Source organism: Photinus pyralis, unplaced genomic scaffold (assembly GCF_008802855.1).
Source record: "Photinus pyralis isolate 1611_PpyrPB1 unplaced genomic scaffold, Ppyr1.3 Ppyr1.4_LG9, whole genome shotgun sequence".
Classification (NCBI taxonomy): Eukaryota; Metazoa; Arthropoda; class Insecta; order Coleoptera; family Lampyridae; genus Photinus; species Photinus pyralis.
Genome location: NW_022170878.1, coordinates 5,886,308 through 5,897,009, shown reverse-complemented (window position 1 = coordinate 5,897,009; position 10,702 = coordinate 5,886,308). Strand labels below are relative to the sequence as shown.

Below are 10,702 nucleotides of genomic sequence, written 5' to 3'. Positions count from 1 at the left end.
ACCTTATAGCGATTAACGATATAACCCCCTGTTGCAAATGTTTCATAGAAAACAATCCGTTCCAATAAAAATTCTATTGTGTCTTATTGGTTTATATTGGCAGAATTGGAAACGGTCTGGAGAACGATCTTAGTTTTGTTGGCTACTATAGCGTAAATCCAATAGCATTGGCCGTTATTGTAAATGGGTGATTCGAATTGTAAAAAAAAACTATTGTGGTTACACAATAGAAACGTTTGAATTTCTATTGGGACTTTCCAACAAGATGCACAATCGTTTTTGTATCTGTTGGCTTCTAACGTGTTTTTCCAATATTATTGTATTTGAGAGGGAATAAACAAGTTTTCCATTGTGAAAATTAATTGTTGGGAATTCCCAATGTAAATGTTACGATTTATATTGTGAATTTTCAATAGAAACAAGCACCGTTTTGGTATTAGTTGTCTCCTAATGGTGTGTTATTGCTTCTATTACCTTACCTGTTGGATTTGAGTGGTTATGATTTGATGGAGAAATAGCAGCGTTTTTTGTAGTTTTCAATTGGGGAATTTGTGTAGGTATCTACCGCGCATTCGCATTTCGCATACGCAAGACGAGACGTAACCATAACCACGAATTCTTTGCGTGTATTTTTATTTCCAAGTTTCTATTTTAACGATTTCGGTTTACGAAGACAAATACCTAAACTGTAGGTAAGTGATATAATTTTTGTGTTATTTTTAATTACAATGGTCGTATTTGTTGTGTTGATTATGTACAACCTATACCTACAACTTTATAGGTTAGGTATGGCATTTCTTATTATTCCTATTATTTATTTATGAAACAATAATGTATATAATGCCAGTAGGTCATTTTATGTGGCAAAAGATTTTCGAGTAAATACAAGTCTAGTATTTTCTAGGGGGAATGTGACAAACAATTAATAAAACAATATCGATATTGTATCTTGAGCATTCCTCCGATTCCTGCTTAAGAGTTATACGACCCCATTAATGAAACATAATTGTACAGAATAGGGCTCATAGTACTATTTTTTCTGTTTCTGTTTTTCAGTGACGCTTCGAGTTTAAACAATATTAGAAGATGTATGCATATGTCATCTTCGAAGAAGACAATGTGCCACTTGTCGTGTCTATTATTAATTAATGACATAAAATTTAAAAATTCAACTTACGAAAACTATAATTCGGCAAAAACGTACAAAGTAAAATATACCGATGGTCATTTTTATAAGGCTTTTATCATCGCAGTAGCGGGTAAGTTCCATAAAAGCTTGATTGGTTTTGTTGTTAGTATGAAGGTATTTGTTTAGAAACAATGGAAGAGGTCAAAATGAAAGCCGAGGAGAAGCGTATTCGTTTGCCTGCTGCCAAACTGAGGGAGTTAAATGTTGCAAACGATGAGATTAGTTCATCGGACAATGAAAATATTCCTCTTAATACAGTGCGAGCAATAGTATTATTACACAATATAGAAAATAAATATTGAACATTACAAGAAAGCATCAAACAGTCTCTGGAAATATGAACGTAGTCTCAAATTACTAATGTTGTTACACCATGCTTTACTACATTCACATTGCCAAAGAGTCGTTTATGTTTTTTTTTAAATTATATAATATACGATATAATACAATGCGATCAAATATGAGTTGCAGTCGCGTCGCCTTTGGAATTTTTGTTTACATGGGAAATCATACTTAACTTGAACTACCAAAGGCGACTTCAATGTCATTCCTTTTTTGATCACCTGTTACTTTATTCAGATGGAACGAAATTCCACAAAAAAACAAAAGAAGAGTCAGGAGAGAGCATACCAATTAGAAAATTATCACAAAATAATGAAGTCTGTGTCAAATCAAGAAATGCCCATGGATCTGCCAAATACTATGGAAAGTAAAAATTGGAAAGAAAAATATGAAGAATTAAAAAAAGAAAACAAAGCATTAACGGAAGAAGTCCAAAAGTTAAAGGAGCTAAATATTAACTTACAAGAAGAGGTGATAGCAAAATTTAAAAGTATAGGTAAGAATGTGAAACATCTTCACCAAGATAAAGTAATCTGTCATTATATAGACTTCATGCAAAATCCGATTCCACCAATGGTAACTATGGACAGCCAAGAAACTTCCAAACCGATCCCCGATGATGTTCCAGTGGCCGGACTATATGATGGCCAAGTAAAAGTGTTTCTCATATACTTATGACAATTTTATAAAAACTAATTGTTAAAGATTCACATTGGACGAGGAGAATGGTTACCTGTAGCCATTTTTAATATGTGTATGGCAAAAAAAAAAGATTCTATCTTTATCAAAGAGATTGCGTGTTCCTTATTTTCGCCAGACGTATTATCTAAATCATCAGTGACTGGTCAACCTGGTAATAAGACCTCAAATCCTGCCAAGCCTGCATTAGACCCCACCAAACTTCTTGCAATTGAAGGTAATTGGTTAATATGTAGATTAATCATTTGAATACATGTTTAGGAATGTCACTCCGTAGATATACTCCAATTCAGAATGTTTCAAAGAGGCGATACCCCTGATCTAAAAATTATCAGAAACTGTGTCCATAAACACGTTCGTGATAAAATTCAGGACCTCATTAGACCACCAAGGGCGTCAAAATCCAAAAAATTAAATAGTCAGAGCAACCCTCAGCATAGATTGTCACCTGAGGAACCTCAAGTAGTAGAAGAGCATGTGCAGGATGCAAATATGGGTATGTTAAATATGATTTTTTTATCTTTAGTACTAATACACCTTTTTATCATTTCTAGAAATTGTTGTGCCTAATACCTTTATCACTGAAAATGCTGTAGTCCTAGTAGATGAGTTAGGAGTTGAAATTGGCCATATATAGTAACGATCAAATTTATTGAATTTCTACTACATTTGGGAATTCACAAATAACTTTTGTTTTACCAGTATCAATAAAAATACATTTAGATTCGTAGTCAGACATAGATATTAGTAGTAATTCATAGGTACTCTCTTTAACATAAAACATATGATTTAGTGTAACTTGCCCACAAATGTATGGTTGTGTGTGTAATTTTTTAACTAGCATAAATGCTTTTTCCTTGTAAAGGATAAATTCTAAAATCTCAACAAAATCTTGGCATTTTGTTTTTATAACAGCGTTACATTTTTTCGATACATTCATGTAATCATTGCTATGAAGCATAGTGTTATTATACACACATCTCTTGTAAATAAAACCATTTTCAGGTACATCAGTTTTCAGGCTATGAAGATCTTCGAAATTGTTAGTTCTTAAAAATTTTAATTTCGTTATCATTTCACTGGCATTTATAAGAGACGCTTTTCCTAACAAAATGCTTTCACCTGCAACAGTCTTTCTTTTGTAATGCCTTTTGTGGCCCACAATTAGATTATTACAGAATATAACAGAATTTTCATTAATAACGTTATTACTTTGAATACGAGGCACAAATGTATTAAAATTATATAATTTCTTAGCAATTTGCTTTCCAATTCCTTTAGGTCCTTTGATTTGCTTTTTAATATGAAAAATTCCTGACTCAAAAGGGAAAGTGCTGTTACACCAAAGTGGGCCTGTTTTTTTTACACAAACAGGTAAGTGCAACATTGTATGCATGTTAAAAGTCATTGCTTCGGGACCGTAATATTCGTTCGCTTGTTTTACAAATAAGAATAGGAGCTCTTGTGCTATATCTATTTCTGAAGGCAGTATCTTGGTTTTTAATAGAATGAAAACTGCCTGTACTAATAAGGAGAAGTGTTCAAGGTATTTCTGTTTTAAAATGTTGTTTAAACATGGCAGTGAATAATAAAGAAGCCAGTTCTTCCATTCGGAAGCTTTCCACTTACAGCGTTCTGCTATTATAGATCTGGGCGCCCTATGTATCTCATTTGGCGGCCTTATGTTGCACAGATGTTTGTTGATTGCTTGAATATCGTTAGGTCTACCAATATAATATGTGTGTTTGTTTGAGTTGCTAAATGAAATCCAGAGATCCCACAGTTGTTTCACTACACCTGAAAGGAAAAAAGATAATAGATATTTAATTTTCTGCAGTTCTTCAATTTACCTAATAAAACGCCATGCATATAATCTAGCGGAAATGACCACACAATGTCAAAGTACGGTGTTAATAAGATAGATGCTGGCCCCTTTACTCCATTAATATTAGTAACTTCATAGTTCTGAGCGTGTAACTCTCTCAAGTCTCTCATATGCAGATCGTGTGTTCTTAAAGTAGATGGAGTTTCTTCATGCACATACTTTACACGCTTGATTACACTTGTACCTGAATGGTAGCACCAACTACATCCATAATACCCATTAAATTTCAAACGATTTTGAATTACAGGTCTTGCTACTGAATCCACTGAGCAAAAGAGTGGTAGTAATTTATAAGTCTTTTCTTCTTCGTCAAACCGAACTTTTACACCAATTTCGTAAAGTTTCTTTGCCGTTACATTAAACTCATCTATAATCAAGTTCATTAAATGTACATCTGGTTCACATTTGCCAACCCAAACACCTATAAACACCAACTTATGAAACCGATCTTTTGAACAAATCTCATTAATGAAAAGTTGAACAGGCCACATTGACTTTTTGGAGGACGTAAAAATAGCAGCCCCATCTGTACTAAAGTTGTATGTCAAATCAAACTTTACTTTATTTTTTAAGTTTTTATAAACTTCACCATCATAATAGTCACATATTAAATTATTTTCTGAAGGTTTTGGATCTAATAAGACAGATTCTTTTAACAAATATTCAATCCTGGGTGTCGGATCTATCATTATGTAAACATTTTCACTATTTATGGTTAAATGATGTTCTTCCCGGCAATTTTCATTAGGACAAATGGATATATGATTTTTAAATTTTTTTTTTGTAACACTTTCCTCCAATTTTGTTTTACATTTTGTACAATAAAATGTATATTGAACAGCGCTGTCATCAGGATCGAACATTTTAGACATATAATACTTAGAGGTGTCAAATAAGTCATCATCAAGACTATTTGAACATATCTTAAGCATTTCAAATATATCTTGTTGTGCTTCATTTGTAAATCCGTGTTGTAAACTTAAGGCATATACCATACACATGACATCTTTTTGGGTAAGTTTTGCTTCTTTAAAAATATATTCTTCATTATTATTCCATAACTGTTCAAATGAATCTTCATTTGGAATATTCGTGTGGACATCGACATCTGAATTTTTCTCACTTGGGATTATATGATCATCTATAGTATTTTTTAGGTCATGTGGTTGGTTTATTTCCAAATTATCGTCATTTGCTTCATTTATATCATCACTCTGAGAGTTTTCTAAATTTTGAGCTGAGATACTTGCGGTGTCTACGCTTACCGATATGCCTAGAATAATAACTTTGTTGTGTAATGTTACTTATCGCATGTTATGTACAGCAAGATTCACAAGAAGTGGGCGTAGGTGATAAAAATAATATTTACTAACTTATACCTAGTAAACTTTGGCCCAATATACTCAATAGATACTGAGATATTGAAATTATTAGAATGTTATCTGAAACGGAAAGTTCTGTTTGTTGCAGAAATTTGCGAACAATGCTGTACAATTGACAATATTCACAAATTTAATGTGGAGTTTGAACACTTACTATCGGCTATTAATACTAAAGAGCAATAGAGCATATTATAATACCATTAGTCAACACATTTTTTGAATAGAAGTCTAAAGAAAAGCTAATATTTACTATGTATACCATGTTGCAAAGTTGAGAGTGAGAAAGTAATAAGTCTTCAAGGGCTAATGATCAATATTTAGGTACAATCAATATTTATCATCTTACCAACTTGTTTCCAATGTCGTATTGTTCTTTCACTAACTAAGGGATTCACATTTGGTACAAGGTACTGCTTATTAACTCTTTTGCGTTTGCGAAATTCTGACATTTTCTGAAGTTCTCCTAGCCGCAAAAGGAACTTTAAAACAATGAATCACATTTCTATTTATAGAATATTTTCCCTAAACTTTCTATAGGTTTTTATAGAATATGGTTGGGAAGTGGTTGAATTCTATAGGATATAAATAAGTTTCTATTGTGTATTTATCCGTAACGAATGAATCCTATTGGTATCCAGTGGACTTTCCTAATCAAATCTTAATAAGTTTCTATTGGGACAAATTTCATTGGAAATGGTTGGGAAATGAATAATTTGTATGGGAATGCTGATTGGAGCGTATTATATTGTAATGTGTAATGATTGGGTCCTATTGGCACATAACGGAATTCCCAAGTCATATTTTTATAAGTTTTGATGGGGTAATTCTCAATGGCAATATACACATATTGGTGCCAATAGGACCCAATAAAAAAATTTATTGGTTCCTATAAGGCATTTACAACAGGTGCAACCCTTAACAACGACGATTTAATAAACCATGAAGTTGTAACAACAGTCAAGTTTGAGAATAATGGGGCTGTAACTCGCGTTAAGAGTGATTGCAAAGTTAAAAGTGAACTGCAGCAGGAAGACGAGTTCACCTCATATTTCATTAATCAGCCTCTTCTGTTGTACGATGAATGTATGGAAGACAAAAGTAACGTCCTTAACGTACGAGTAAGTGAGTTTCCTGCAGACCATGATACTGATTTCCATTGTTTCCAATGTGACTATGTGTCAAGTATCAAAAGCAATCTCAGAAAGCACATCTTAAGGCACAGAACTCTGAGAAACTTAAAATGTGACCATTGCGATTATGTAACGAATGATAAGGATAATTTGAGACAGCATGTCAGGAGACACAATGATAAAAAGGAGTACAGATGTTCCCTTTGCAGTTATGCCACAAATGCCAAACACTCGTACAATCGACATCTCTTAAAACATAACGCTCTGAAAGACATTAAATGTGACCAGTGCGATTATTGCACACATACAAAGGACAACTTAAAGCAACACTTACTAATTCACTACAACGAGAAGAAATTTAAATGCGACCAGTGCACTTTCGAAACTCACATTAAAAAGTACCTGAAACGACACGCCCTCAATCACAAACCAACCACAGACTTTAATTGCTCCTACTGCCCCTACGCCACAAACGTCAAAAGAAATCTCATAAAGCACATCTTAAGGCACATAACGCCGAGAAATTTAAAATGTGACCATTGCAATTATGTAACGAACGATAAGGACAACTTGAGACACCACGTTAGGACGCACAACGATAAAAAAGATTACACGTGTTCCATATGCGGTTACGCCACAAATGCCAAAAACTCCTACACTCGACATCTCTTAAAACACAGCGCTCTGAAAAACATCAAATGTGACCAGTGCGCCTATGCTACACATTCCATGGCAAACTTAAACCAACACCTACGAACGCACCAAAACGAGAAGAAATTTAAATGTGACCACTGCGCTTTCGAAACTCACGTTGAAATGTACCTGAAACGACACGCTCTCAATCACAAATCGACCACGGACTTTAAATGCTCGTACTGTCCATATGCCACAAACGTAAAAAAAAACTTCAACAAGCACTTCTCGAACCACAGAAAGGAGAGCTCTGTGACTGCACGACGAGCTTCTGCAAAAACCTGAAGGCACACTTGCTGAAACACACCGCATTGAAGTGCTTCAATTGCTAAAGGACGTTTATAACAACATTTTTTAAGTCACCGAATAAACCAATAAATTAAGTGCTTCATTTGTGTTATTTCAATTTTGATATGCATATTAAACCAATAATAAAGGCAATAAAAAAATTACGAATCGTAACTCATTTATCGCACATAGATTCTAAACTGAAGAGCTTTGATTGGCGTAATACCGCTCCTGCAAGATAGGTAACCCGCCCCTGGTGTCGGGATTTCGAGCCTACAGTTGATTGTCGAAGACAATCACGGAATTAGGTGTCGTAACTCAATTTTGACTACATTTCTTACCACCCCCGTGACTGCTTCATTCACGGAGAAAATTGTTAGTAACAAACAACAAGTCAGTACATACATCAAACGAATCGGTAATTTCCACATATTAAAATAAAATGATCAAAACTTACATGAATGTTACTTCAGGGACAAGACCAAGTAATCAACATCAATAAACATAAATTAAGCAAGCATTACACCAAAAACGTAAACAATTACAAACAATAGCATAACGGTATCACATATGTGATTATCCATTGCGGTTAAACCAAGTAAATTTCAAAAAACAAAGATTCAAACACAACAAAAAATAAAATGTGGCATACAAAACACAAATACGATATAAAGAAATGCAAATATTACAACCTGCATTTAAAAAAACACAAAATAACAACAACCATTTATGGAGCGACGCATTCACGATCGCCATTCAAGACAAGTGCCACACGTAACCCCCGTTCGTGTTTTCTAGATGGGGCGGGCCTCAGAGTAAGAAATAAAGATAGAGTACGCGTACGCTATAACAACGTGAACGTTTGTTTTGAACCAACATCTCACCGTTGAGAGGACGAAAATAAACATTAGTCAGTGGCGTAGGGTTTATTTATCAATTTATCTTTATGGGCAACAAAGTTTATGTTTTGTTTACATGTGCAAACGTAATAACGTATCACTAAATATTTATGATCAAAAGCTGTATGTGTTTGAAAGGTCCCTATTGATCTATGATACCACTACGGTAACTATATACTATAAATCGTATAATTTTCGTTAACGTAAGATTTAACGGTTCCGTTCTTACGTTCTTACGGCTACGGAACTATAAATCCGGCTTAAGACAAGGTATGCCTATAACTAAACGCAGATGACGTTTTTATCTCAATGACGTCACAAGAATCACCGCCAAGTTTGAAAATGACATACACTTCATACTTGAATTAGAAGTGCCATTACAATTACTCGATTAATTTGGTTGAGTAATCATACTGAATGCATTTAGATATAAATATAAGGCAACAGAGAAGCTAAACGTACCACTTAATATACTTATTTCAGAAATTGAATTAGCCTTTTAAGTTTTTTTAATTACCGCTAGAGGTCTCGTCCTTTTGAAAACGCTAATGTAATTTTTACTTACATGTTTTATTGTAACCTAATTAATACTTTGTAAGTTTAATGTGAGAAACTTGACGCAGTTGACATGGATTGAACAAAACTTATCACATCCGTAATGGGGATACACTTTTATTAACTGGTAGGACTATACAAACCTCATTACTTTATTGAACGGTAGAGCCAAGTTATCCAAATGACGTCACGTATAGGCATACCAGTCTTAATTGTACCATGGAAGGGAGGATGGGGCTGTCACAAGACACGTGGTCTTGGTTACGCCACTGAGTGCCTTATAGTGAATGTCGGTCAGCCTGAAGTGATACTCGCGTTTTCAATTTTAATTTTTTTTTTGGGGCTTTTACACTTTCTCCTTTACACCTAACTTAAAGGAGCAACACGGGAGATTGCCCTAAACGTAAATGTGGAATAGTGAAAATGTCAACTGTCACAATCAGTGGATTTGTTGAAGTTGAGCCAAAACGAGAGGAAGAAGAAGAAAGTGCAACCGTTAACGGCGACGTTTTAATAAAGCACGAGGTTGCGACTGAGGATAATGGGAGTGCGAGTGGCATCAAGAGTGAGCTCAAAGTTAAAAGGGAAACACAGCAGCAGGAAGGCGAAGTCGCCTCGTATTTTATTAAGCCTCTTTTGTTGTATGATGAATGTATGGAAGACAAAAGTAATGTTCTTAACGTAGGGGTAAATGAGTCTCTGCACACTGATTTCCGGTGTTTTCAATGTGATTATACATCAAGTATGAAAAAAAATCTCAGGAAGCACATCTTAAGGCACATAACGCCGAGAAATTTAAAATGTGACCATTGCAATTATTTAACGAACGACAAGGACAATTTGAGACAGCACGTCAGGACGCACAACGCTAAAAAAGAATACACATGTTCCATTTGTAGTTACGCCACAAATGCCAAGCACTCCTACAGTCGACACCTCTTAAAACACAACGCTCTGAAAGACTTAAAATGTGACCGGTGCGCTTACGCCACGCATTCAAAGGGCAACTTAAAGCAACACCTACTAACTCACCGAAATGAGAAGAGATTTAAATGTGACCAGTGCACTTTCGAAACTCACGTCGAAATGTACCTGAAACGACACGCCCTCAATCACAAACTAACCACTGACTTTAAGTGCTCGTACTGTCCCTACGCCACAAATGTAAAAAAAAACTTCAAGAAGCACTTCTCGAAGCACACAAGAGAAAACTTAAAATGTGAACACTGCGACTACACTACGAGCGTTCGCGAGAATCTGAAGCAACACCTGCTGACTCACAGGGCGCTGAAGGACTTCGAGTGCGTGCACTGCGAGTTTCGAACGAACACCTTGAAGTACTTAAAGCAGCATCTCGCGACGCACAAGAACTCGAAGGAGTTTAAGTGTTTCGGTTGCGAGTACAAGACTAGTGTAAAGGGACGTTTAAAGCGGCATCTTTTAAGTCACCGAATTTCCGCTGTGAATGGGGTAGTTCCCATAAATTAAGTGCTTGAAATTTATAGCTATCTATTTTATTTAAATTTTGATATGTATATTAAAATAAATTTTACATATTAGAGCAAAAAATATGCATGTGATATATAGTCCTGCCGCTATAATCAGTGATACATTATATTGCAATTTTAAAGCAATGTCCC

General features: G+C 34.8%; 2 protein-coding genes across 2 annotated transcripts; both read left to right on the top strand.

Annotated features, from left to right (window-relative positions):
• Nucleotides 1–1,150: 1,150 nt before the first annotated feature.
• LOC116180748 lies at nt 1,151–3,490 on the top strand. The gene is made up of 7 exons (XM_031500870.1): nt 1,151–1,259; nt 1,316–1,446; nt 1,769–2,027; nt 2,079–2,182; nt 2,237–2,447; nt 2,508–2,726; nt 2,785–3,490. The coding sequence occupies exons 2-7, from the start codon at nt 1,321–1,323 to the stop codon at nt 2,865–2,867; spliced, it is 1,002 nt and encodes a 333-aa protein (XP_031356730.1). The 5' UTR covers nt 1,151–1,259; nt 1,316–1,320; the 3' UTR covers nt 2,868–3,490.
• A 1,624-nt stretch (nt 3,491–5,114) lies between these two features.
• LOC116180740 (zinc finger protein 729-like) lies at nt 5,115–10,610 on the top strand. The gene is made up of 3 exons (XM_031500858.1): nt 5,115–5,129; nt 6,358–7,601; nt 9,440–10,610. Exons 1-3 carry the CDS (start codon nt 5,115–5,117, stop codon nt 10,548–10,550), a joined length of 2,370 nt encoding a protein of 789 aa, XP_031356718.1. The 3' UTR covers nt 10,551–10,610.
• The last annotated feature ends 92 nt before the right edge of the window (nt 10,611–10,702 follow it).

Bases quoted from the DNA above. Each gene is read 5' to 3' on its own strand.
- LOC116180740 (XM_031500858.1), top strand. The intron at 7,602-9,439 runs CTGAAGGCACAC...CCTAACTTAAAG, and splicing joins CGACGAGCTTCTGCAAAAAC to GAGCAACACGGGAGATTGCC.
- LOC116180748 (XM_031500870.1), top strand. From the start codon at position 1,321: ATGGAAGAGGTCAAAATGAAAGCCGAGGAGAAGCGTATTCGTTTGCCT. The intron at 2,028-2,078 runs GTAAGAATGTGA...GTCATTATATAG, and splicing joins AGCAAAATTTAAAAGTATAG to ACTTCATGCAAAATCCGATT. The intron at 2,448-2,507 runs GTAATTGGTTAA...GTCACTCCGTAG, and splicing joins CAAACTTCTTGCAATTGAAG to ATATACTCCAATTCAGAATG.